The sequence below is a fragment of the Coffea eugenioides genome, chromosome 2 (genome assembly GCF_003713205.1).
Source record: "Coffea eugenioides isolate CCC68of chromosome 2, Ceug_1.0, whole genome shotgun sequence".
Lineage (NCBI taxonomy): Eukaryota > Viridiplantae > Streptophyta > Magnoliopsida > Gentianales > Rubiaceae > Coffea > Coffea eugenioides.
In genome coordinates this window covers 1053609-1080643 of record NC_040036.1, presented here as the reverse complement: position 1 = coordinate 1080643, position 27035 = coordinate 1053609, and the positions used below count along the sequence as shown (strand labels likewise).

The window sequence follows — 27035 nt, the reverse complement described above, 5'->3', positions numbered from 1 at the left end:
TGCCCTAGTTCTTTGGTTCACTTTATATGTCAACGTGTTTGTGCCCTCTACATCCTTCACAGACATTTGGAAAATCTAATGCAAGCATAAGCCGGACTGCATTTTGTAGGTTTCTTCTGGAATTGAAAACATAATACCTTTGGAATGATACCTTGAATTCATTAGCTTCTTATCAAGAATTGGAATGATAATGGAAGGGTGTTAGGTGCCCCTATCAATGCTATTTATGAAATTTTGTTAAAAGAAAATAAAAGGATGGTTAGAGAGAGGGAGAGCTGCATCTTGGCCATGCATTAATCACTTATTTGAGTTGAAGATTAGCAACTTGTGCACGTGTGATGCACTTCCCTTTGATATGAATCCAAAACAGTCCTGCATGTGCGTCACTCTCTATTAGGAGTTTCTGCACATTTTTCAGTTCTTGAAGTGGAGAAAATGCCGTCTCCTGCTGTAGCAAGATGCATTTAATTGACAATGTTACTCCAATGTCATTTGGATTGAAGAAGCTCTACCTCTATCGAAATGAGGAAGCTCCTAATAGACCTTATCTCTGGGCAGGAAATCTTGCTATGAAAGAACACCAACATAACTGCGTTAAAATTTGACATAGATCGTCTTAACATTGACTTCTTGCAGTTAGTTTGCACTAGGGACATTGTCAACCATGCAGCGCTGTGCTGTATTCTCGTTTCACTCAACCATCCATGTTCAATGATGACATAAGATTTTCCAAAGGAAAATTTTTCCAAGACCTTAGATAGGATTCCTTATCTTGAACTGTATAATTTTAGAGCGATAAGCAGAATCTTGTATCAATGATGGGGATTGAGAAGATTTTCAAAACTAGTATACTTGTTATGGTATTTGTGCATCTCTTTGCCCTTAGTTGTGCCGCTAATGTGGTGTGGTTTTAATTGCTTTTGGAAGCATCATAGACTTTGGTTGCCTGGCCATACCTGCTTAATGGGATGTAAAAACTTCATGATCTGCTGATTTGCTGATTGCTGTCTTTCTTGGTGTTCTGTTTGAGCCTTGTCTGATGCAAGGCATATCTTGATTGTACATCTGAATTTCTATTCACTCGCGGCTGTGGTAATTGAGCTACGAGCATTTTCATGCTCGAGATTCTCTTGCTGATAATGTTGAAGGGCCCACAGTGCTTGTATCAGATACGTTGGATTTGGCTTTGGAATTTTGGAACAGTCAATATTGGTCTGAAAGTTACTTCTGAAAAAGGAGGACATGGAATGTGGAACAACTTCTCAGATTTTTAGTTCTTTCTGTTTAGCTAACTGATTTTCATTGTTGTTGTGCTGTGGATGTGGAATGCAGACAAGCAAAGCATCTAAGTAGTTTTTGTTTGGCTGTAACCTCATGCTGGATAAAATGAACCTGATGGAATGTGAAAAAAATTTTCTGTTTTTTTTTTTAAATGAAAATTGTTTAGTTAACTGATTTTAAAATTTGTGGTGCTGTGGTCCTCTGGAAGTGGAATGCAAACGAGCAATTAGAGTCTTTGTCGATTTGATGTTCTTGTCAGCTACAAACCTTACTGATCTAAATGTGCTCAAGCTGCAGAAGGCGGATCAACTGAATCAAAGTTTGACCTTGACAAATTTTAATTCGTGTTTGGCTCTTTTAAGACTCCTGATTTCTTTTCCTCCAGTAATTTATTCAAAGCTTGAATAGATTGGCTTTCTGCCTTGGTCATGAGCTTGAGATTGTTCAGAGTATGCCTCATTCTGTTCCTTCTGTGTTTTATTCTTTTTTCTTTGGAATATGCTGTCAGTCAACCGAAAAAAAAAAGAGCATATGATGTTTATGTTCACCGGATTTCAGGTCGAAGTTGATTTTATGATGAGAACATACTTTCAGATTTTAGCACTCGAGCATTTCTTCCTTTCGCCTTGGTTTCTTGGTTTTATAATAATAGGCTATGTAAGGATGGTTTTTGAAATCAGTTTAACCTTTGCCTCTATAAATTAGCACAAACAACTGGATGATCTATCAAAAAAATTAGGGTTATATGCAAAAAACCCACACAAATTATATACCCAACTGCAGTTTACCTCCTAAACTATAATAATGGGCATTTTGCTCCCTTGAATGATATGTTTGAACAATATTATCCCTGCTATCTTAAATTCTTTTTTTTTTTTCTATTAGCTTTTTTCATTTTTTTTCCTTTTATTTTCTTTTTGTTCTCGTGGAACTAGATAACGTCTCTCTTCGATGTGAAAAGACTTTTTGTTTTCCTGGTACGTGTGAAAATTCGATGTGAAAAGACTTTTTGTTTTCCTGGTACGTGTGAAAAAGAAAGATATTTTCATAATTAAAATTCTCGCAAGCTTTGGATGATCATGCTAAACTAGGCGAAAGAAATTGAGGGAACCCCATGCTACTCGAACGACGACGACGACCAGGAATTAATATGACCGACCACATTAATATTTTGTTTGGACGGCCATTATTTAGCCAAAAATTATTTGCTTGCATCATAAATATAATCTTTAACACATCTTTTTATTTCATTCACAGCACATCACAAAAAAGTGATATAATAATTATTTCAAATAATCTTCTGTCCAAATAACAGAGTAGTAATTAGTAAAGTACATAATTTTCCGGGTAAAAATTTCTGTGAAATGTAGTCAGGTGAAGCCAATTTCCCTGAGCATGAAATCTTCATTAATCATTTGCAGTGTTATCTTTAACGTCATCCAAAACCCGAGGGGAGAGGGGCCTATTTGGAGTGCTTCATTTTTTCCCCAATTAAATTGTTAATAGTCCATATGTCTGTAAATGATATTGTATGATTCTACAAAGAACACATTCAGTTTTTTCCCCCCTTTAATAACGATAAGAAAATTTCCCCCCCCCCCCCAAAAAGAGTCTATAATATCATTTAAGTTCTCCAAGAATGTGCAAATTGGTCTACCAATTTCGAGTAAATCTTGGGTTATATACGAATTGAGACTCGTGTATAATTTTGTTTGGATAATTTTTTATACACTCTCAGTATATAATTTTTATGTTGGTAGATTTAAATCATTGCTATATAATATAAATTTAAATTTAAAATTTAAATCATGCACATGTAAGCGTACATCCAAAGCTAAGTTGTCACTTAATCCATTTTGTTTTAGTGTGTAATTTTGGGTTATCTATTAATTGATATATCCTTGTGAATTCGGGCCACTCTAGTTACGGGTCTGTCCAATTACCTAATAAATTAGCACAACAATAGTAGTAAATTTTGCATCAACTCATTTATAATTCAGGTTTACATCGAAATTCTATGGTTGACATGACTGGAGCTGGTGATTCCCATTTCCTATCCTTGGAGGTTCCATCCCAGAAAACTTGTAATAATAAATTTGATCTGTAAGAATAATTGAACTAATAATTTTTGTTCTGGAGTGGACAGAATCTGAAATCTAAGCCGCTAAAATTAGTTAGAGGTGAGGCTTCGTTCCCAGAATCTTATCCTTCCCGTTCTAAACCACACGCTTTCCTTTGGCCCATTCTCACCGTACTATAAACAGCAGCAGAAGCTGGCAACTTCAAAGGTTGTTCAGGAACCCCTCTGAAGCTCTGCTTTTCATCAAGACTTCTACTTCATTAATGGCTTTGTCTAGCCCACAACTTCGGAGGTTTCTCTTAAACCACAGGGGATACTGCAACTACGAATTGAACAACAAGGCCACAAAAAACACCGTCGCGGTTAAGGGTGGGGGAGGCAGATGCTGCTCAGCCATTGCAATTGATGCCCCATCTTCTTTGACAGGTGTTTCCAGCATTAGATGGGGTTCTTCCCTTGTACAAGGTGTCCGCGAAGAGATGGAGGATGATGTCATTATTGTTCGGTCAGAGGATCTTGCTGGCTTCTCTTATGCAGCTGTTTTCGACGGCCATGCTGGTTTCTCTTCTGTCAAATTTCTCAGGTTTGGCTAATTGGTGCTGTGGCTTATTACATACGAACCATTAAGAGGGGGGGGGGGGGGGGGGGGGGAAGTGCATGAGCTTTTGATGCTCTGAGTCATCCGTACCATCTTTTGCAGCTTTCTAAATTGCTTCTCCATTTTTATTGAATCCTATAGGGAGTCCCTGGATGTATTCAGCGATCATCTAAGTGTCACTAATCAATCACTACTAAAAAAAATACTATTGTGTAATTTAACCTCACTTTTGTGCCAGTAACTTCATGGTTTTTCTGGGGTCTGCTACAGTTAACTTTCATGATTTCTACCGCCACATTACTTTTTACTGGGGAAAAATTGATGCTTAATTCAATGTACTGGTTCCAGAAATGAGTTGTACAAAGAATGCGTGGCAGCATTACAAGGTGGACTTTTACTGAGGGAGAAGGGGTTTGACACAGTAAAGAAGGCGTTAGAAGAGGCTTTTGAAAGTGCTGATATGAAACTCTTGAACTGGTAAACCCATGTATATTCCTGGTGAAGATTCTTACTGCCTCATTAATATCTGTGCGCTGGACATGTAATCTAGTCTCAATATGATTCTACATTGTATATGATTGCGTTGAAGGTTTAGACGCTGTTTGATTTTGTAAAGGCTTGAGACGAGCGCTGAGGAGAGGGATTCTGGCTCAACAGCTACTGTGATCCTAATTGGAGATGATACATTGTTCATCTCTCACGTTGGTGACTCATGCGTGGTAATCTCTTTGAAGTTTTCATGATTATGCTTTTCCATTTTTTTTGTGATGGTCTACTCATACCAAACAGATGCCAAACCCAGCTCTTTTCCTTTATCAATCACTTTGGTTTAGGTGCTGTCACGATCTGGAAAAGCAGAAGTGTTAACCAGTTCTCATCGTCCATATGGAAGCAACAAAGCGTCTCTCGAAGAAATCAGGCGTATCAGAGAAGCAGGTGGATGGGTGTGTTTTCTTTTCTTGAATTCTTAATTTGATTGCTTTTCTTTCAGTTGTATCAGCTATCTTGTCTAGAATGATTATGCTGCCCTTAGAATTAGATCTTTCTGCATTTGCTATGCTCTGAAAACCTTCACGGTGTTGCATCTGGAGTTAAATTCAATCTCTCAAAGGAAAAACTGATAAAGTCATGTCTTTTAATACCATTACTATGACAAGTCCTTACCAAGTGGGCATTTACTGGCCATGAAAATTCCAATATGCTACTCAAACAATGAATAACACTTCTTGAATTTCAATATGCTCCTTGTTCTTAGCTGACTAGGTACTTTAGGGGACAATTCTTTTTTGTTTTTTTGCTCAAGTCGATAACAACTGCTCAATACAAGTTGAGGGCTATACATTGAAGCTAATTCCATTTTAGTTTACAAACAATGCTAGACTTTTACCTTTTCCCTGGGATGGTGTGGAATAGTCTTGCCTTAATTTTTTCCCCTTCTTTTTGCTAACACAGTTTTTTTGCTATCCCTGTCGCAATTAAGCTCATTTTGTTCTGACATATCTTGCAATTTAAGAACAGGGCATAGAAATATAGACATAATGGAAATTTTTTATGTGGTGTCTACAGATAAGCAATGGCAGAATTTGTGGAGACATTGCAGTGTCACGTGCTTTTGGTGACGTGCGGTTTAAGACCAGGAAGAATGAGTATGTGTATTCCTCATTATCCTCAATTGACACAATGAATTTGTTGCCATGCCATATATCTACTTGAGAATCTAAGAGATCCTATGCATTATGAATCTTCTGTTAATATTTATACATGTTGCTGTGAAGGATGCTGGAGAAGGGAGTTGAGGAAGGCAGGTGGTCCCAAAAGTTCATTTCCAGGTACGTGATATTCCATTTTCTACAAACAAATGTATTTCGTTCACTTGTATTCTTATCACTGCTGAAACTAGAGTGGTGAATTTAGTTGTCCCTAAAGCGCTGGACCATAATAATTATGGTGGAATCTGTTTTTAACATTTTGTCTATTCAGTATCAACCACTTCTACAGTGCAGGAAAATCAAATTTTCTTGGGCTGTCCTTAGGTTATCCTTTGTTGAATTATTTTTATGCAAAAAATGATGAGTCAGATTGTGTTCCAAATGTGAGATAAATGCCAAATCAAATTTTTATAAGATGATTCCCTAGGTCATTACAGATTTGGTACTAAGGCTGGAAGCATGATAAATCTCAAATGCACTTCAAGAGAAGTTTTAAGTTAGACTTCCCTTAGGAAGTCCACTCTTGAATTAATAAAAAATTTGCAAACTTCTCTTTTATAATGCAAGAGCCTTTTGGGATTATTTCAGGATACAATTTACTGGAGACTTGGTTACAGCATGTCCTGATGTTTCCCAAGTTGCTTTGGAATCAGATGCTGAATGTGTAATATTAGCATCTGATGGATTGTGGGATTACGTAAACAGGTTTTATTCTTAGAGCTTTTGGAAGTTTGCCCTTTTGCCCTATCAAGCAATTAGTCATTCATTCATCTTCCTTATACTGGTAATCCAGTCATCCTGAAGAGCATAATGGTTGAGAAATTTTACGATGTTTCAGTTCAGATGCAGTTGATTTTGTTAGAAATCAACTTCGAGAACATGGAGATGTGCAGGTAAGGAATCTGCCATGGCTCCTTAATTGATCCCGCAGTACAGTAGGCATTATCTAATTTTCTTTGCTCTGATTACAGAGAGCTTGTGAAGCCCTTGCTCAGACGGCACTGGTAATAAACGGAAACTGCAACTCAAAAAAAAAAAAACTGTCTCCATGGTCGTTCTGAGATTCATTTGCTTTTATAGCTCTTATGCCGAAAATTTGCTAATTACTACAGGAACGAGGGTCACAAGATAACATCAGCATTGTGGTTGCTGATTTAGGGTACGTGCTGGCTCTTCTGGTTTATGTCCGTTCTCGTCATTTTGGTCTTCCTAACCTAGAAGTAAAATGAGATGGCTTTAAATGAGGGCGGTAACCAACCAAAAAATGTCTCTCTTGGTAGCTCTTACTAACTCATCTAGTACAAGGTTCAATGACACTAACCAGACAAGATTGATCACATGAAAGGTTAGTGCACGAAGCTGGCAAGAAGGCTATTCTTTCTTTTGGATGTTTCCCCTTAGAAAAGGGAACGTAATTTTGTTATATGAATCCTGGTTGTGGGATGTGTTGTTAGTAGATATTCCACACGACCGAAACCAACACTACTTCACTCTTGAGAAATTTTATATGCTCTTTTACTGATTATTGCTGTCCGTTTTTTCTATGTACAGACGGACCGACTGGGCAAGCGTGCCTCTCCGGCAGCAAAATTTGGTATATGAGTTGGCCCAAGCTTTGGCTACAATTGGCGCAGTTTCAATTGGGATATGGATGACATCTCAACTCAACTTGTAAAATGAAATGAAATTATCCACGCCTGTATTGTATATTCCAACTGCTAAATCCAAACTAACCCTTGACTCGTTTGGCTTATTATACTTATACGGAGTAATTACTTTTTTGCCTAATACTTGTGTAGATATAAGAGAATGATCCTACTCCCTAGCAAGAATTGGAATCCCATTTTCTAAGACCATATTACATACAGAGTATTGCCTTTCTATTTTGACGGTTTTATGTTTAGTCAAGGCGCAACTTACTTGCAGTGTTCTAAAGACTTGCAAAACAAAACTAGACCCTCAAAGCCTGCGCATGCATCATCATTTATTAAGCTTATATGAGCCCTCGAAGTCTCTGGCATTTTGCTGTCGCTTGATCAATTGCATTGTTGTTAGTCGGCGCATTTGGCTGCGCTCCATATATGCCCCTTGCTTTAATTTTCTTTTCTTTTTAGCCTTTTTCTTCTTCTTCATTTTTGTTTTTTTGCGGGGGTGGTAGAAAGGTTTTGCTAAACATCAAAATTAAGTAGGTCTTGAGAATGTCAGAAGAGGTCTCTCAATAATTAGGTCCTTTTGGCTTATCATACGCGGTGATTAGAGCTGATACGCGCACCATCTCTGAGCAAAACATTGTTGAATTTCTCAACACACAAAAAAAAAAAAAACTTGGCGACGATGCCAAGCCTTAGCCTTTGTCAAGAGTGGATATGTAGTCCTAATTCTAGGATTGACCCAATTTGCAGTATTAGGGAATATTCTTGAGAAAAAGAGAATTTAAACACCACCATTATACATAGATTAAATGACCAAAATGGTCACTAAATTATTCAAAATGGTACGAATTGATCATAATTTTTTTTTTAATCAAAAAGCTTTCTCGACTCTTTAAAATGAGCCTTTGGATCATTTTGACCAATTTACCAAGTAAACCAACCTAGAACAAGGCAAAACCAAAAAAAAAAAAAATTTGAACTACTGTTGTAGATTTTCAAGCATAAAAATGCCCCATTATGATTGACACAAATTTTTTTGAAAACAAAAAAGACCAATCTTTGGGGGTTAATCTATATCTTGGCCAAACTTCGTAGAAGCCAAGTGCAATTAATTAAAAAAAAAAATCAGTAACATCATCATCCTCTCCTTCTTCCTCCTCCGCATCCTCCTCCGCATCCACCACCTACCGCCACTATTGTACACTGACTAGATCTGGTCGTGGGGGAAGGAGGGGATGGGAGGGGAGCGGTGACGAGGAAGGGACAATGGTCAAGAAGGAGGAGGAAGAAGGGAGTGATGGCGGAGGTGGAGGGGAGAAGTTGACAATTCATCAGCATTATACAATGCAATAACTAAGCACGTCTTAAAGCCTTGGTTTGTTAGTTTGTTTCATGATTTGCTTGTTCTCTGCGCTGAAGTTTTGCTGCTTGAGCTTGACCTCCCGGTATGCCCGTTCTGTTTCCCTCCTGCAAGATGGGGCCGGGGAAGGGAAGAACGCATCGGTGCATGTTTGCTTCGACTTGTGCTAATGCTCCCTGGTAGGTCGCAGTCCTCATAAATGGCGTGTTTCTTATGTAATTTGCCCATTGAATTTCGGGCTTTGCCATGTACACAGTACAGTGCCTCTGCAATTCACTTCGGGATCAATTGATTCCTGGAATTTTAGCTATGATCGATTATTCAACTTTAAACGTTGAAGAGCTTAAATCTTCTTCCTCAGAACTTCAAATTCCAATTAATTCAATAGAAAGTGATCCTAAAGATTCATTTTAGGAAAGTTCAGTGACTTTTTGACAAAAGAAAACAAAAACAGCGACCAACTCAAGTCATTTTAATAGTTTAGTGAAAATTTTGGCTATTTCCCCTTAATACATACAAATTACGTACTCTAAAACCCTTGACAAAAATAGAGAAGCACCGTGATTTCATGGATGCATGGAATTTTGGACTCTTTAATGTAATACTAGCTACTAATTTGATGATGCAACATGACGAAACACTTAATATTCACTGACACAGAGACAGAATTAACCCTGTCCCCATATCTTGTCGAATTTTTTTAAAAAAAAAAAAAGGGATGGCATGCATTCTGAATATGAGGGGAAAAAAAAACACGAAATAGACCAATGAATACTCGATAACCAGCCAACGTGAAATGACCATTCCGCATCTCATGGCAACAACATCTCTATCCAATCCCAATCTCCAGCAAAAACAACGTTATACTTCTTTGGGTGGACCTTCAGCCAGTCTGAGAAGCGTTTTCAGACACTCCTCCGATGGCAAAATAAAAGAACCCGACCCTATGGTGCTGATGCATGAGTTAGTGACAACTTGAAGATCAGTTACTCCTCCAGCAAATTCTGAGAAGCACTTTCCGACACTCCTTCCATGGCAAAACGAAACGACCGGACCCTATGGTGCTGATGCACAAGTTAGTGACAACTTGAAGATCAGTTACTCCTCCAGCAAATTCTGAGAGCACTTTCAGACACTCCTTCCATGACAAAACGAAACGACCTGACCCTATGGTGCTGATGCATGAGTTAGTGACAACTTGAAGATCAGTTACTCCTCCAGCAAATTCTGAGAGGCACTTTCCGACACTCCTTCCATGGCAAAATGAAACAACCCAACCCTTTGGTGCTGATGCATGAGTTAGTGACAACTTGAAGATCAGTTACTCCTTTTATCAGTAGATGCCAATGACCCAACATGTTGAATGCAATCATGGACCCCGACTCAACACAACCATATGCATGCAGGGACTTCTAAGACGGAAAAAAATCATATACACCAGGGGTTGGAGCCTCAAACAGATATGGCACGAGTGATGGCCATCTTGGCCCACTCAGCTGATTCTTTAATCAAATGGTCATCTGAGGACAAACACTCATTTAAAAAGTCCTTGCATGAGAGAGATTGCTGAATCAAAGAACCAGCATTACTTCCCAATGTATCTGCCAAATCTCCCAGCACCCCAATAGCAGTTTTCATCACAACATCATCCCTGTAATAAAATAAGTGAGACATTTAGAAAGATCCAAAATTTAAGGACATCCAAATATAATATCAACTCAAAAATGGTGATGTAGAGAACACTAACATGTCTTTTTCCATGTAAATGCTATCCAGAAATTGCAATATGTGAGGTGCATAAGGAATCAACAGCTGAGTTTTAGGAGAGTTCTTAAATCCCTGAAATATCCCTGAGTATGCCTCTAAGATTCCATTCCTCAACAGATTGGTATACTCAATCATTTCGTCATCAGCGCCTGATGTGTGGGCAGACAATTCGGCTGCGCTCTGGAGCATAGGCATGGCATACATCAAGTACTTTTCAAAATTCTCTCCTATAGCCAGAGCTATGTCACCAAAGCATGAAAAGATAGGAGGTTTCACAGATCGGTGTAACTGATTGCTCGAAAGGTCTTTCAGAAGCTGGGTCATTATTCCATCACAATAAGGCAGTACTTTGTCATCCAACGCCCTGCATATATCACCCACAACACCGACAGTGACAGCACAGACCTGATACTCCTCAAAATTTTGAAGACCCATTTCCAAATATTTGTAAAGCTCAGGCATGTACTTTGCAAAATCTGGGCCAGTTGCATGGGCAACAGCTCCAATGGCAAGCATAGCTTCCTCATGCACAGTTGCACTTCTACAAGCAAACACCCGAAGGAAGAGATTCATTATCTGATCTGCAAACTGCATGAACGCATACTTTGCTGGCTCAGATGCACCAAGTTTCTGAGTAATGACCTGTAAGCACCCACAAAGTAGGCCCTGTAACTCGTTCTGCTTCTCTCTCCCGTCAGAAGAAAGCTTCTCTGCTTCCAGGGTTTGGTGAAGCTTCGTCATAATGATAGGAACTAACTGCAACACCATTGAAGCTGTCTCGTCCGTGGAACACCTCACCACTTCGTTCAGTGTCTCATAAGCAGCAGTCCTCAGTCGTGACTCCCCAGCATCTTCCCTGTCAGTGACATGAAGGAGGGATTTAACAATTTCCTGGAAAAAAGGAGTTATTGGAGATGTGGACCCAATATCCTCATAACCCTGCACAAGGAAATAGAGAGCACCACAGGCCTTCTCAGCGACATTGGGAGCATCATTCATGCTCTGAAGCAGAACCGTGACAATCTGTTGACAATTTGCAGGGGTAATAATGGGAGTCTCTACAGTTGAACCATGAAGAAATTCAAATATTCTACCAAGTGTCCATGCCGTCGTATCCTTAACATGACTATTAGGGTCATTTGTGAGTGCAGTAAGCATGAAATTTAGAGCAACATTGACGATGGAGGTCAACTTATCAGGCGATGGACCCTCCAGTATGGAACCAAAGGCATATGTGGCAGCCTCTCTCTGTCTCCAATCTGGCTTTGTTATGTTTTCTTCTATAAATGGCATGACTAGCGGGACAATATCATCACCAACAGTGCGAGCAACCAAACCAAGGCACGTACCACCAGCCATAGCAAGATTCCAAGCACCCTCATCCAGATCCTGATCTTCTTCTTGCTTTAAAAGTGTCTCTAACAGCATAGGTACAAGAGCAGGGAGAGCCTGCTTGATGAAATAATAGCATGGGACATCTGAGTCTGCAGTAAAATCACCCCCATATTCTTCCAAAATATCTATCTCCTCGTCACATATTGAGCTCCAGAGTTCAATAGCTTGTAGAGCAACGGGCTCCTCATCTTCCCTGACAGCCTTGGCCGTGATATTGAAAATATCCTGGATGTATGGAGCTAACTTCTCGTAGTATGTAGAGGCAATCGAGACCAGACATTCAAAAGCAGCCTGTCGGATTTTGACATCAGGACACAAAGTAGCCTCACACACAACTCTCATGATATAATCACGCTCCATATCATTGGAAAAGTTTGCGTGAGAAAATCCAAGAGCATTATACAATGCTCTGGTAGCTGCAAGCCTGACATCATTATTCACCTCATTTGCATTCATACCTTGGACAACAGCTGTCAGTATTTTATTCACTTGATCTTGGTCTACCACATCCGGAGAAACTTCTTCGCACAAATACCCGAGAGTTTCCAAGGTGGCTTGCTTCACATGAGCGGGGACCTGGTGAATGTTTGACAGAAGTGAACCTATCAATTCAGGCCACTGTTTCTGAGGCAACTCAATGGCTGCAACTTTTGCGATGACCTGTGAAGCCGTAGAGTGAGCATCATGCACGGGCGAGGAAAGCGTCTGTAATAAGCATGCTTTTATCTGAGTTTTCACACCCATATCTAGTGCTAACCATCTTTGGACAAGCTCATATTTCCTATGTTGCTCCTTAGCATCCAAAGCATTTTTAAGGATCAAACCAGCTAGTTTACGGCTATCAACTGGTTTGTCCTCACCAGCAAGTTCTCCAGAAAGAGACAATAAGAACACAGAAAGATTTTGCTCCTGAAACTGCCTCAACGACTCTTCTGCATGTTTACGAACAGTTGAATCCACTGATTGTGCATTTAGGAGGACTTGGGTAACTTCCATTGCCATATTACCTCTGCAGACAATTATAAACTTCATTTATTAGACATTCACAATGAACATTGCGGATGATCTAATTGATATGCAACCCCAATGCGAAAAGGTTAAATACAACACTAACAGCACAAAAGAAGACCATGCAAATACTTGGGCAGACATGATACTGCAACGAGCTCCGAGCAGGAAATGGGAATATCAGGAAGAGGTTGTAAGAAAACATAGCTGATGCATCACAAAAAAATGAAAAAGCAAAAAATAGAGGCAAAAGGACACACATAACCGTGGACTTACATATCATATTCCCGGGATACCGGCACCACCTTAAGAGTTTAACAAAATATAAAGATGAACTTACCTTCCACAAAACTATCAGGTGAAAATCATGCAGCTCGTAACAATGTCTCCTAGATCAAACTGATCAGCCCAGACAAGAAATGTAAAAGCCCAGGGCAAAGCTAATACCCAACCAACTGGAATAAGTAGGACAAATCATTAACGTAACCAAACAGGTTGGCTCTACACTCAATCTAGATATTGAATACCCACAAAGAGACAGAAGCATAATAACAAAGCTAACGCATTGATCTTCCAAGGCATTAGATACATAAACACATCAAATTCAAACATCAGGACGAGCTTAAGAGAGAGTAAAGTCAAACTAATTCTACTGATCCTGAAGCTAAGTCAAAATCAAGCCGGCGGTGAAACTAATCAGCAACAGGAACAAAATCGATTCCATCAATTGCAAAGCTGAAGCCTATAGACTAATTCCCCGAATCCCGCCTAAGTCAAAAAATATCCAAGTGAACTCTAAGACCTTAACTCGTGATTTACATACAAATAAAAGCCAACCGATCTAACAAAAGTCGACAGTTTAACCAATTAGCTGAAAGCAAAATGGAAGTTGCTTCAGCGTACACAGATATAACAATTAACAAAAGAAAAATGAAAACAGACTGGCGCAGATTGGGATTTCCAGAATACAACAGTAATTAAAATAAAAGGCAAAACTTATAAAGCATTTAAAAAGAGGGAAAAAAACAGAGATCGAGCATTGAGTTGGCTTAAGAAAAGGTACTTAAAATCCGAGAAAAAGAAGTAAATCCATTGAGAAATTAGCAAGAAGGTGAAGAAATTTACCTCAAGGCGTGAATCGTTGAAATGACAGAGAGAGTGTGGGTGTGAGAGAACCACACTTCGTTCAGTCGATGATAATGAAACAAAAGCGGCGCTGTGAAACCCTAAGAGAGAGAAAGAGAAAAAAGAGGGGAAGGGCGCGGATGTCAAGCTGCAGTTGAATTATGCAAATCTTTTAATATATTCTGGGGTTGGGGGGCGCCTTAATTATTTCCTTTTAAATATTCTTAAATTTGTAATGGGGAATTATTATTGGCTGCTGCTGTCCAAACCAGCCTTTTTTTTTTTATTTTTAAAATAAATCAACTATCGCCTGATGCCGGGGGGTGGACCCACGTACTCAACTGTTTAAACTCTTTTTCCTTCCCCCCTGCTTCCTCTTTTCTTATTTTCCGTCTTGCCAAAAGAATAAAACAAAAAATACTACTCACCTTTTTTTTTTTTTTTTGTACCAACAAAGATGTGAAAAGATAAAAGGGATCAATCTATTCGGGAACGTAGAATAGCGATCAAAGTTTAATACAGCAGAATAACTTAGGCATAAAACTGAAAATTGGAAGGAGAACACCAAAATTTACGTAGCACTATATAATCTGAATTTGACATTTCCAAAAAAAAAATAATAATTTGAGCTTGGATAAGATATTTCTACATTGTATATAATACAATTCCATACAAAAAATTATAAAGACTCTGTTGTATCTTTCCCATCATTAGATTAATGAACAAAGATTTATAGAGGTAACAAGGCTTTCAATTTGGAAAGCACGTTTTTTCATAAATATATTTTTTAATTAATTTTTTTATTTCACATACATCAAATCGTTATAGTATATTTTTCTACAAAAACTCAAAAAAAAAAATCCAAACGGTCATGAACATAAGAATGTGCTTAATTCACGGGAAATTTTCTTGTTACGTTACCGTTTTAAATATTTGATAATTTTGATCAAGTTAACTAACTGATAATGCCCGGAAAAGATTTTCTTCTTTTTGTATTTTCATTTTGGGAGTGTGAGAAATAAATTATCAATGTCAGATAAAAATGCATTAACTTCAAAAAATTCTGCAACACTTTCTGGAGGTTTTTTTCTTCAAGCCTCTCCTGAAATTAAAAAGTGACTTTTTTTTTAAGCAAAGTAAAGTTCATCAGCTTAAAATTTATAATACCCATCTCACCACCCAATTATTAATTAACCTTAGCCTCAACAGTTAGAACATGAAAGTAACCACAATTAGGGCATCCGTAATTGTTCCAACGTTATTTTTCAGACGCATATGACATATGAGTCCTTTTGGCTTATATGGTGATTAATTGTTTAGCTCTCTTTTTTTGGATAAGTTTACAGGATTGCATTCCCAAACATGATCCGCTCATTTCAACAAGTCATAAAACAAGAGATATCTTATACGTGTATCCATCTTCGAGGCAGCCTTGTTTGGACAGCTATTTTCTACCGAAAAATTGCGTCATTTTTCGTGATCACATTTCTCTATTACCTTTTTTCCTCACATATATCAAATCGTTACAGTAATTTTTCTACAAAAAATCCTAGAAAATGCAATCCAAACACAACCGGAATATTTTTTTAAAACATTTCAGCAATATCAGTTAAACTATTATCTTTTCTGTTTGATTTAAGAATTTTTGTTTTGTAATCCCAATGTAGCACGCAGTATTTTGTCATCCTTTTTCACGCCTGCACTGTGATTTCTCCGCATAATCGCACCCTTTATAAGATGAACAAACGAACTCTACATGGTTTGATGCCTTCAAATTTCCTTTTATTCCTTAAGCAGAATGTTTGTTATAGAGAACAAAAACCCTTTATATATATATATATATATATATAAAGAGAAAGAGGTGAAATTTAAGGAGCGCATAGGGAAAAAGAGAAGTTAAACCCAAAACCTTGACCTTAAGACACTAGACCAATACCCCTTCGGTAAATTCCATAAAGAAAAAGAACCCTTGTTTATTCTTACTATATAAAACGGAACATAATATAAGTATTTAACACAGAACACAAGCATTATTATGCAGGTGTGGCATTCCCGTGACATGCCTACACCAAGCTGTTGCAAACTCACATTAATTAACCGGACAAAAATCCCCGTGGAATTGGGTGCCGTCTCTTCAAGCAAGACATGCAGGAGATACCAGATATGTAGGAAACTCAAGGATTTTTGTTGCCACCTCCGCCTGGTTTCTTCCCTCTTGGGTCATGCTTAGGATTAGGCCCTGCATAGTCATAATCCAACGCTACATCCAGGACCTGAACCTTTCTGTTGTTCCCGATCACAACTCCATCCTGCAACGAATTTAACCCCCAAAAAAAAAAAAAAAAAAATTGCAGCAAAATGAATCAGTTAGCAGATATGGACTGCTCAGGTAATTCTAATTTCTGAGGTGCCGATAGAATCTCAACCCTTTCTTTCTCATGCCATGTCTTATTGATTAATTTCCCTCTCCGTCATGCTTGCCATTTCATTAGGACGTCAAAAGGGTCTCACGTACGGATGTGAGATACCACAATCCTTTGCAATAGGACTAAAAACAGCGCATACCACTATATATGGGTGGCTGATCCTCAAAATGGCAACATTAATAAAACCAGCAAACACAATATCTACCTTGTCAGCTGAGTACATGTGATTCACGCCATTGCTGAAGCCTTCAACCTTACCTATAAAGGACAATTAACAAGAATTTGCATTATCAGTTTGGGGTTAGAAATTGGTGTAACCAAAAAGGAGGGACTTGTAAAAGCTTCATCTTAATTTGTCTCTACTCCGTACTCTATAGCCTAAATGCACAATGGTGAGCTATAGCTTACCTGAAGACAGGAGATTGAGTATTAAAAGATAGACTAGAAGAGAGGTGCTGATCCTGAGCTGCATTGCTATAGTTACATGTACTATTAAACCGAACGTTACCTATGGTTCTTATCTTTCTTAGGATGAGAAGGGAGGGCAGGAGGAAGGAGAGGTCCCCTTTTATCCTTTTCTGGGAGTTTGGAAAATGGCCATCAAAAGGGCTTCTGGATTTGTGGTGCACCCCACCAAACAGAAAAACGATAATGGTGAGATGCATTACCCATATTCCACGTCCTGGAAGTCAACTACACTATTTCACTTTACATACAAATAGAAGCAACATTATGGGCACTTGGATCACTCTTTATGCATGGATCAAATGTACCATTTTCAGCCTCTAGTACTACTTTTGTTGTCTGGCTGAAAGTTTTGTGCCCCCAGTTTTGATAAGTAAACTAACATTTCTTATTTAATAGCAGCATACGGTGCATGTATAGCTGTAGGTAACTCCGATTGAATGTCAATCCATAGATCACATCGTATATAGAGCTCTTTTCTGCTCCCTCCCTCCCTCCTTTTTTTGTTTTTGTTCTCTTTGGAGGGGATCCTTTCTGCTTTTGTTCCAAGGTACGACAGCTAAGACCATGAAAAGGAAAAAAAAAAAAAAAATGGATGATCCAATGCACTGCATAACTTTATTTTTGCCTCATCATGAGTTAAGAAAAATTGAAATTGATCTGTTGTGGTGCACGCTCAAAAGTTTAGGCTTCCGTCACCCTGTGAAATCAATAGAAAGGAGACAGAAATGGACAATGACCTACTTGTGAAATCAATGTGAAGGATTTTTGAAGATTGAAATGTGGTACAACATTAGTGGGAGCACTAGGAAAAAGGCAGACAAACGCAGATGCATCTCTGGACTCTTTTAACATAATTACTGCACTAAAATCCTTTTTAATCATTCATTAACACCTAGGAACGAAATCAAAATCTATTGTTGGGAGACCAAATGTTGGAAATGATTGTGAATTTTTTGGGTCTAATGATTTACTAATTAAAGAATTAAACCTCTGTTACCACAATGGTTCTACTTTGTCGGGAAAACAAGAAAGATAAACAGTGGCCCTTTTCATACAACACCAAACATCGTTTCTTGCTAAATAGAGATGCCTTCTTCGTGATAAATCAACAAATTAGACGATGTAACACATAGAAACCTAAATAAATAAGATGCCAATCCAATCAGAAGGCAGCGGTAGTGACGTAGATCTTGCGTTTGACAATCCACAATGTCATAGCTCATTGCAGCAGTTCTAGTCACTAACTGATACAATCTTCTTCTTCTATGATAAACACGCTTATAAAGCATAGGTACGAACGAAGACCATACCTTTAGATTTGCCCGGCAGTATTGTTCCGTCAACTCGATTCGAAATGCGAGAGCTTTCACCATTACTCCATCGATGAGCACAAACTGTTTTTTTGACCCCAAAAAAAAAAAAGAGTACAAAACTGTTCGAATTTCAACCGTTTCAAGACTGGCCTTTCCCTCAAAAAAAAAAAAAAAAAGAGTTGGTGGATTACAACGAGGCCGGAGACCAGCTCGACGTCGTGCATCTGGTGCCCTTCATTCGGTCTGCCTAGCTTCACTAAACTAAGAATAACCTGCAACCGGGATTCCCGGTGCATCTTGACTCGTCAACCGTTCAACAGCCACGATAGATATCAAGAGCGATGGTAGAGTAGTTGTTCTTCAACGAGCATGGGCCTCCATTTGACCCAAAAATCTATAAAATATCTATATAAATTTAAAAAGGGATTTTTAACGACAAACCTCCGTACTAACACTCTTCATTTCAGGCACATTTCCACTCCAATTGATACTCCTCTAATTAATAATTTCACTTCGATTAAAACTCCTCCAACCCAATAATAAGAGATAACACCATAATTTTATCAAAAAATCGCAATTCACCGTCTCTTTTAACTTTCTTCTGGTATCGATCTTAACCCTCAACTTAATTTCACCATGAAACATGTCCACCTACAAACATTCCACCAATGCCTAAATTTCAAATTCGTCAGATTGCAAAAGGAGGAAACATTTGCTTACAATGCAAAACATACACTACAACAATCCCACACAATAATTTGAAAAGTTCCAGCAACTTTGACTGGACGAATGAGAGATCTCACGTCAACTACGATGGATAAAATCCTAACTACACAGATTCAAACGTCACACACATCGAATTAGAAATTTCGGTACTATTTATTCTTTAAATATTGGCATTTTGATTGTAATAAATTTAATATTTTCAAAACATTTTATATTCTACAAATTTTGATTTATACTTACTAAAATTCTCTAAATGAAGCTTGACAGTAGCTCGGTTGTATTTATTTGATAAATTTGCTATTGATGATGGTGAACATCTGCATCAAACTATTGCAAAAAATAAATGTTTTACTAGCCTGTGGTATTTGTGTAAGACATTATAAAGGTAATTCAATTTATTTTTACTTTATTTTATTTAATTTTTATAGTTTATTAATAAATATAGCACATTGTGCAGGACTATCACTTTGTACAATTCAAGCAATTAAATTGTATGTCAATCACTATTTGGATTTTGCTCAATATCTCCATAGTTGATAAGTTTTAAAAATAACGAAATATTAAATTATTAATAATGTTTCATACACTTATGAATATGTATTTGAAAAATTTGTACGTTTGAAAGTCATAAATTTACTCAGAAGTTAGTGACATGGTTGCGGTCATGCAATCTTACAATGTTGCGAACATTGTTGATATCAAATGCTAAGAGAATACAGATATCCGAATATGTAGTCACATCTACGTTAAAAATGTTCACAATTAACTAATTAATTAATGAACAATTATCTACATATTATTTTGAATTAATAATTGTAATTTATATGTTTTTTGAATGGTTTTAGGTTAAATATTTTCGGATACTTGCTTACATTCAAAGCATTAACATAGACAATATTTTCCATAAGTTAAGCAAAAATTATGGACAACCATGTCAATCTCATTTTTCAAAAATGGTGTGTATCCAGTATAATGACGTGGTCAACACTATTGTCAGGTAATTATTTTCATATATCTTTAATTTTAAATACATTTTTTTATTGTATATCACAATTTCTTCTTAACAGATACAATATTAAAATACAATTAAAGATTCCAGTGGTAACCTATACCTCGCTCTTTAAGATAGACATGCATGATTCATATTTCGTCGTAATACTTCTTATTTCAGAAATTTAAAAGGAAAAGGTATAAATTATTTATACGTATATATTTTTATATAATATTATTTACAAACTTTCTAAAACAAATGATAATTTTGAATTCCGTGTGCTCTTAATTGTTAGAAAATTTGAGGTACATTGTTCAACCAACACATTAATCCATGTAAAAATCATGCATTCTCATTTATAATACAAACTCTATAAATTCAACAGAGTTAATTACACTCCTAATACTGGCATTCGTACTCAGAGTTGATTAGTGTGAATAATGTTTCCACATTCATAGAAGATTATCAAATTGAAAGCAAAATGTTTGTAAGTATTTCATTTTCTTATCAAATTAAATATTCAGTTACATTTAATTGAACCCTTATGTCGCTCAATTTATAATATAGATTTTTATTTTTTTTGTAAGATCCAACTTCTATCAATATGGTAGTTTATGAATAATGGGGATGTTTTTATCATATATTAAACTATTGATACAAAATCTCATTATTTTAACTATACTTTCATGTATCCTAAATTATACGAACAATTACATATATTTCTTACTTTTTTTTTAATTCCTCCATCGATTATAATTTCTTCAAAAAATATGATTTACTGTGCATAGCATTGGTGTTTATACTAGTAAATAAATAAATATAAAAACTTTACTCAAAGAAACTTTTCCTCGACGTTATTTATTTTTGTCACAGTTTGAGTTTTTTCTCCCGACTAACAATCAACACTAATGTTTAGTACTTTAAAAAAAAACGTTTGGTAGAAAGACAATAATACCCTAAAATTAGGGATGAGTACAAACAATTAGTCAAACAGAATTCCTTTTTTTTTTTTTTTGGCTCCTGGAAAACATAATTCAAAATAGGAGTCAACCACTGCATTTGGAATTTATCCTAAAAAATATAAGAAAAGATCATTTAATGTAAAAAAGAAAAAAAACTCACAAAATACTTACCAAAAACTTTTTGGTAACAAAATACAAGATCATTCAAAAATTATTACGTAATTTTAACAGCAAAAGAAGCCCTCCTAAGATTTTTAAATGTCAAAGACATACATATGAAAACTTCACGGCTTTTATGTCTCACCTCTTGATTACGTTTATAATTTGAGAAGAAACACCTTGATCAATAACAAGGCGTCAAATTTACTGAATTTTGTAATATATTTTTTCTAAGCAAAAGTGGAATATTTTTGGAAACTTTAGTTCTTAATTATCCAAAAAAGAAAAAAGAAGAATTCGCGATAAAAAGTTAAAAACGGGTGATACAAGAAGCTCGGATGGTGATTTGTGGGAAAAACAATGGAGAGAAATGTAAACAAGGACAAAATAAAAACTGTAAGACATTTTCTCAATGGTCCAGGCTAATACAACGTCACAAAAGGGCCAAAGTGCAACAAAAATCATGCTCGGAGATAAAGGTAATTACACCAAAAAAACCGACGTCTTGAAGAATTTTTGGATGGACAAGCAACAAACCAGACCAACATCTCTCTCACTAGACAAGTGACGAACACATCACAACTGAAAAAATGCCATTATACTTCTCCAACAAAAATTTTACAATCAAATATAGACGGTACAAAAAGGATACGAGCCATGAAAGAGGCTACTGGCAAGGCGAGAAAAATGATAATACAAGGCGACAACGCCAAGCCTTGCCTCCGTCTGATCATAAGCAGATGTACAGTCCTAATTCAAGAACTTCTATAATTGATACAATTTGCTAATCTTTGGGAATCCAATTCTCGAGAGATAAGAGAATTAAACACCATTTTACATCCAAAACCACTCTCAAAACCTAAAATCTGAAAAGGAAAAAGAAGCACCAAGATTTCACGGATGCATGTAATTTTTTACTCTTCAACGCACTAACTACTAATGTTGACATACCGAAAAAATGCAACATGACAAAGCAATTGATGCGCACTGAAACCACGACGGAATACCATCCCTGTGACCCTGATCGATGAAGTACCCAAAAATGTATATTTTGTGAAAAGAAAAAAAAAATGACACAGTACGCATTCTGAATATGAGAGACAAAAAAGGGCGGACTCAGACCAATGCAAAATGTGGGCAGACACCAGCAATATAAAATTATTTTCAAAAAAAAAAAGTAAAATAATGGAGGATAAATGAAGCTGCAGGTCTAGCGGCTTGAAAGTATCACGAACCAAAATTTGCGCTTGAAAATGCCAACACCCCCAAGACTTCAAGACAAAAGCAGCACCAGGGTGGTAGGCAATCATGTCAAGTAGAGCACGAAATAGCCCAATGAACAATCAATAACCAGCTAACGTTAAATGTCCATTTCGCAGCTCATAGTAACATTTCTGTCCAACCTCAATCTCCAGCAAAAACAACGTTATACATCTCCAGAAGGACCTTCAGCCAGTTCTGAGGAACCATCATCAGACACTCCTTCCATGGCAAAACCAAAGAACCCGACCCTGTGGTGCTGATGCATGAGTTAGTAACAACATGAAGATGAGTTAACTCCTGTCAGTAGATACCAATGACCCAACATGTTGAATGCAATCATGGACCCCGACTCAACACAACAAATGCATGCAGGCACTTCCAATAGCGGAAGAAAAACATATGTACCGGGCCACAGCCTCAAACAGAAATGGCACGACTGATAGCCATCTTGGCCCACTCAGCTGATTCTTTAATCAAATGGTCATCCGAGGACAGACACTCATTTAAAAATTCCTTGCATGAGAGTGATAGCTGAATCAAAGAACCTGCATTACTTCCCAGTGTATCCGCCAAATCCCCAAGCACCCCAATAGCAGTTTTCATCACAACATCATCCCTGCAATAGAATAAGTGAAACATTTAGATCCAAAAATTAAAGACATCAAAATAAAACATCAACTGAGAACCAGTGATGTAGAGAGTACTAACATGTCTTTCTCCATGTAAATGCTATCCAGAAATTGCAATATGTGAGGTGCATAAGGAATCAACAGCTGAGTTTTAGGAGAGTTCTTAAATCCCTGAAATATCCCTGAGTATGCCTCTAAGATTCCATTCCTCAACAGATTGGTATACTCAATCATTTCGTCATCAGCGCCTGATGTGTGGGCAGACAATTCGGCTGCACTCTGGAGCATAGGCATGGCATACATCAAGTACTTTTCAAAATTCTCGCCAATAGCTAGAGCTATGTCACCAAAGCATGAGAAGATAGGAGGCTTCACAGATCGGTGTAACTGATTGCTCGAGAGGTCTTTCAGGAGCTGGGTCATTATTCCATCACAGTAAGGCAGGACTGTGTCCTCCAATGCCCTGCATATATCACCCACAACACCAACTGTAACAGCACAGACCTGATACTCCTCAAAATTCTGAAGACCCATTTCCAAATATTTATAAAGTTCAGGCATGTACTTAGCAAAATCTGGGCCAGTTGCATGGGCAACAGCTCCAATGGCAAGCATGGCTTCCTCATGCACAGTTGCACTTCTACAAGCAAAAACCCGAAGGAAAAGATTCATGATCTGATCTGCAAACTGCATGAATGCATACTGAGTAGGCTCAGATGCACCAAGTTTCTGAGTAATGACCTGTAAGCACCCACAAAGAAGGCCCTGCAACTCATTCTGCTTCTCTCTCTCATCAGAAGAAAGCTTCTCTGCTTCCAGAGTCTGGTGAAGCTTTGTCATGATGATAGGAACTAACTGCAACACCATTGCAGCTGTTTCATCTGTCGAACACCTCACCACTTCGTTCAATGTCTCATAAGCAGCAGTCCTCAGTCGTGATTCCCCAGCATCTTCTCTGTCAGTGACACTAAGGAGGGATTTGACAATTTCCTGGAAATAAGGAGTTATGGGAGATGCGGACCCAATATCCTCGTAACCCTGCGCAAGAAAATATAGAGCACCACAGGCCTTCTCAGCAACATTCGGAGCATCATTCATGCTCTGAAGCAGAACGCGGATAATCTGCGGACAATTTGCAGGGGTAATGATTGGAGTCTCTACAGTTGAACCATGAAGAAATTCAAATATTCGACCAAGTGTCCACGCCGTCGTATCCTTAACATGACTATTAGGGTCATTTGTGAGAGCAGTGAGCATGAAATTTAGAGCAACATTGACAATGGACGTCAACTTATCAGGCGATGGACCCTCCAGTATGGAACCAAAGGCATACGTGGCAGCCTCTCTCTGCCTCCACTCTGACTTTGTTATGTTTTCTTCTATAAAAGGCATGACTAATGGGACAATATCATCACCAACAGTGCGAGCAACCAAACCAAGGCACGTACCACCAGCCATAGCAAGATTCCAAGCACCCTCATCCAGATCCTGATCTTCTTCTTGCTTTAAAAGTGTCTCTAGCAGCATAGGTACAAGAGCAGGGAGAGCCTGCTTGATGAAATAATAGCATGGGACATCTGAGTCTGCAGTAAAATCACCCCCATATTCTTCCAAAATATCTATCTCCTCGTCACATATTGAGCTCCAGAGTTCAATAGCTTGAAGAGCAACGGGCTCCTCATCTTCCCTAACAGCCTTGGCCGTGATATTGAAAATATCCTGGATGTATGGAGCTAACTTCTCATAGTACGTAGACGAAATCGAGACCAGACATTCAAAAGCAGCCTGTCGGATTTTGACATCAGGAGACAAAGTAGCTTCACACACAACTCTCATGATGTAATCACGCTCCATATCATTGGAAAAATTTGCTTGAGCAAATCCAAGAGCATTATACAATGCTCTGGTAGCTGCAAGCCTGACATCATTATTCCCCTCATTTCCACTCATACCTTGGATAACTGCTGTCAGTATTTTATTCACTTGATCTTGGTCTACCACATCTGGAGAAACTTCTTCACATAAATATCCTAGAGTTTCCAAAGTGGCTTGCTTCACATGAGCGGGGACCTGGTGAATATTTGACAGAAGTGAACCTATCAGTTCAGGCCACTGCTTCTGCGGCAACTCAATGGCTGCAATTTTTGCAATGACTTGTGAAGCAGTAGAGCGAGCATCAGGCACAGGTGAAGAAAGTATCTGTAATAAGCATGTTTTTATCTGGGTTTTCACACCCACATCTAATGCCAACCATCTTTGGACAAGCTCATATTTTCTATGTTGTTCCTTAGCATCCAAAGCATTTTTAAGGATCAAACCAGCTAGTTTACGGCTATCAACTGGTTTGTCCTCACCAGCAAGTTCCCCAGAAAGAGATAATAAGAATACAGAAAGGTTTTGCTCCTGAAACTGCCTCAATGACTCTTCTGCATGCTTTCGTACAGTTGAATCCACTGATTGTGCATTTAGGAGGACCTGGGTAACCTCCATTGCCATACTATCTCTGAAAACATTATAAAGGTTAGCTGTTAGACAACAGAGCATACTCCAAGAAAATACAGGGATCAAAAAAGCAATGAATAAACATTGGAGAGAAACAAATTGAAATGCAAACCTCTGCAGAAAGGTTAAATTCAACACTAACAGCAAGAGTTTAATAGGAGGAAGAGGTCATACAATATTAATGTTAACTGATATATAATTGTGTACATACACATCATATTCTTTGGCTATCAGCACCACTTTAACAAGTGTAAGCAATTATAAAATTAAACTTCTCTTCCAAACAACCATGCGGTTAAAATCATGCAGCTTGTTTAATGATGTTTCCTACATCAAGCTGATCAGGAAGGATGTAAAATCCAGGCTTGGACGCATAGGACAAAGGACTAATGTAACCAAAGAGGTTAGTGACAATAACAGCTCTAACATGCAACCTAGATCTTGAATTCCCCGCAAAAACAGAAGCATAATAAAAGAAGCTCCCGGCGGCACATTCATCTTCCAAAGCATTAGATACGTAAAGACATCAAATTTATCATTCAACTCGAGCTTAAGTGATAGAAACAGTCAAACTAATTATAATTGATCCAGAGACCGAGTCAAAATTAAGCCACGTGGAATTATAATATGCAACAGGAAAATCCCATGAATTGCAAAGCTGAAGCCCATAAACTAAATACCCGAATCCCACCTAAGTGCACAAACATCCAACCAACACATCCGAGCTCTAAAAGCTTAACTCGTGATTTAAACAAACATAAAAGCTAACCGATCTAAAGAAAACTCGTCTGATTTTAGGAAAATGAATTAACTGAACGCAAAACGGAAGTTACTTGAGCGCGCAAAGATATGACAATTAAAAAAAGGAAAAAAAGAACTACGTAGATCGGGATTTCAAGTATTGTACAATAAGCAAGCATACAAAGTTAAACTTACAAAGCACTTTTAAAAGAGAAAAAAAAAAAAAGGCAAGAAAACATAGAGGATAGATCGAGCATTGAGTTGGCTCAAGAAACGCTAGTTTAAATTTGAGAAGAGAAAAACATAAATCCATGACGAAATCAGTAAGAACGAGGAGAATATTACCTAAAGGCGTGAGTTGACGAGATGGGAGAGATAGAGTGCGAGTAAGAGAATCGGACTCTCGGATCGATATGAAACCCTAAGAGAGAGACAATGGAGGAAGAAGAGAGAGAGAGAGAGAGAGAGAGACGCGGAGGTAAAGCTGAAGTTGGATTATGCAAATGTTTTTAATTTAATATCTGGGGGCGTAATTATTTCCTTAAAATGTCCGCGAATTTGAAACGTGGGATCGTTGGCTTGTTGGTGTCCTGCGTCCGTCCTCCACCCCAAGGTGCGCTTTGTTTTAAAAATCACGCACTCCTACTATCGCCTCCCGGCTCTGCCCGACCTACAAACGCAACTGCTTGGAACTTTTTGAGTTTTTTCCCTGTTCGAGTTTTTCTATTTTTTCCCTCCCGTATCCCCGCATTGCCCGTTCCTGACAAAGAAGGTGTTGCAAGCGTCCCAATGCAAACAATTCTAGAACCTTCGGTTACCGTTTATTTCAGCGAGAAGTACTACAGGCATTTTCACATGAAACAACTACCACTTTTTAGTA

General features: G+C 37.9%; 4 protein-coding genes across 6 annotated transcripts; 1 reads left to right on the top strand and 3 right to left on the bottom strand.

Moving 5' to 3' along the window:
- The first annotated feature begins 3507 nt into the window (after window positions 1-3507).
- Window positions 3508-7535, top strand: LOC113761586 (protein phosphatase 2C 57). 2 transcript variants are annotated; one of them, XM_027304651.1, is made up of 11 exons: window positions 3511-3944; window positions 4308-4436; window positions 4576-4678; window positions 4793-4903; window positions 5526-5605; window positions 5735-5788; window positions 6257-6373; window positions 6507-6561; window positions 6640-6672; window positions 6781-6827; window positions 7220-7535. In XM_027304651.1, exons 1-11 carry the CDS (start codon window positions 3625-3627, stop codon window positions 7341-7343), a joined length of 1173 nt encoding a protein of 390 aa, XP_027160452.1. In that variant the 5' UTR covers window positions 3511-3624; the 3' UTR covers window positions 7344-7535. The 2 variants fall into 2 exon arrangements, with proteins under 2 accessions (XP_027160453.1, XP_027160452.1); XM_027304652.1 differs by lacking the exons at window positions 6640-6672; window positions 6781-6827; window positions 7220-7535 and having other exon boundaries at window positions 3508-3944; window positions 6462-6552.
- Window positions 7536-9147: 1612 nt separating this feature from the next.
- LOC113763075 (importin subunit beta-1) lies at window positions 9148-14117 on the bottom strand. 2 transcript variants are annotated; one of them, XM_027306773.1, is made up of 4 exons: window positions 13976-14117; window positions 13191-13305; window positions 10428-12851; window positions 9148-10331 (listed from the first exon to the last, which is right to left on the bottom strand). In XM_027306773.1, exons 3-4 carry the CDS (start codon window positions 12842-12844, stop codon window positions 10133-10135), a joined length of 2616 nt encoding a protein of 871 aa, XP_027162574.1. In that variant the 5' UTR covers window positions 12845-12851; window positions 13191-13305; window positions 13976-14117; the 3' UTR covers window positions 9148-10132. The 2 variants fall into 2 exon arrangements, with proteins under 2 accessions (XP_027162574.1, XP_027162573.1); XM_027306772.1 differs by lacking the exon at window positions 13191-13305.
- A 1783-nt stretch (window positions 14118-15900) lies between these two features.
- LOC113762795 lies at window positions 15901-18435 on the bottom strand. Its single transcript, XM_027306391.1, has 4 exons — window positions 18180-18435; window positions 16810-17566; window positions 16607-16659; window positions 15901-16284 (listed from the first exon to the last, which is right to left on the bottom strand). Exons 2-4 carry the CDS (start codon window positions 16871-16873, stop codon window positions 16150-16152), a joined length of 252 nt encoding a protein of 83 aa, XP_027162192.1. The 5' UTR covers window positions 16874-17566; window positions 18180-18435; the 3' UTR covers window positions 15901-16149.
- Window positions 18436-21603: 3168 nt separating this feature from the next.
- LOC113763276 (importin subunit beta-1-like) lies at window positions 21604-26797 on the bottom strand. Its single transcript, XM_027307039.1, has 3 exons — window positions 26501-26797; window positions 22992-25415; window positions 21604-22899 (listed from the first exon to the last, which is right to left on the bottom strand). The coding sequence occupies exons 2-3, from the start codon at window positions 25406-25408 to the stop codon at window positions 22701-22703; spliced, it is 2616 nt and encodes an 871-aa protein (XP_027162840.1). The 5' UTR covers window positions 25409-25415; window positions 26501-26797; the 3' UTR covers window positions 21604-22700.
- Window positions 26798-27035: the final 238 nt, after the last annotated feature.

What these genes read in the sequence shown, in the direction of transcription:
- LOC113763075 (XM_027306773.1), bottom strand. Translation starts at nt 12,844, where the DNA reads ATGGCAATGGAAGTTACCCAAGTCCTCCTAAATGCACAATCAGTGGAT. An exon ending in ATTTACATGGAAAAAGACAT is followed by an intron (nt 10,332 to 10,427) that starts GTTAGTGTTCTC and finishes ATTTTATTACAG; the next exon opens with GGATGATGTTGTGATGAAAA.
- LOC113761586 (XM_027304651.1), top strand. Translation starts at nt 3,625, where the DNA reads ATGGCTTTGTCTAGCCCACAACTTCGGAGGTTTCTCTTAAACCACAGG. An exon ending in GATATGAAACTCTTGAACTG is followed by an intron (nt 4,437 to 4,575) that starts GTAAACCCATGT and finishes GATTTTGTAAAG; the next exon opens with GCTTGAGACGAGCGCTGAGG. An exon ending in TTGTGGGATTACGTAAACAG is followed by an intron (nt 6,374 to 6,506) that starts GTTTTATTCTTA and finishes ACGATGTTTCAG; the next exon opens with TTCAGATGCAGTTGATTTTG.
- LOC113762795 (XM_027306391.1), bottom strand. Translation starts at nt 16,873, where the DNA reads ATGCAGCTCAGGATCAGCACCTCTCTTCTAGTCTATCTTTTAATACTC. An exon ending in ACTCAATCTCCTGTCTTCAG is followed by an intron (nt 16,660 to 16,809) that starts GTAAGCTATAGC and finishes TGTCCTTTATAG; the next exon opens with GTAAGGTTGAAGGCTTCAGC. An exon ending in ACATGTACTCAGCTGACAAG is followed by an intron (nt 16,285 to 16,606) that starts GTAGATATTGTG and finishes AATTCGTTGCAG; the next exon opens with GATGGAGTTGTGATCGGGAA.
- LOC113763276 (XM_027307039.1), bottom strand. Translation starts at nt 25,408, where the DNA reads ATGGCAATGGAGGTTACCCAGGTCCTCCTAAATGCACAATCAGTGGAT. An exon ending in ATTTACATGGAGAAAGACAT is followed by an intron (nt 22,900 to 22,991) that starts GTTAGTACTCTC and finishes ATTCTATTGCAG; the next exon opens with GGATGATGTTGTGATGAAAA.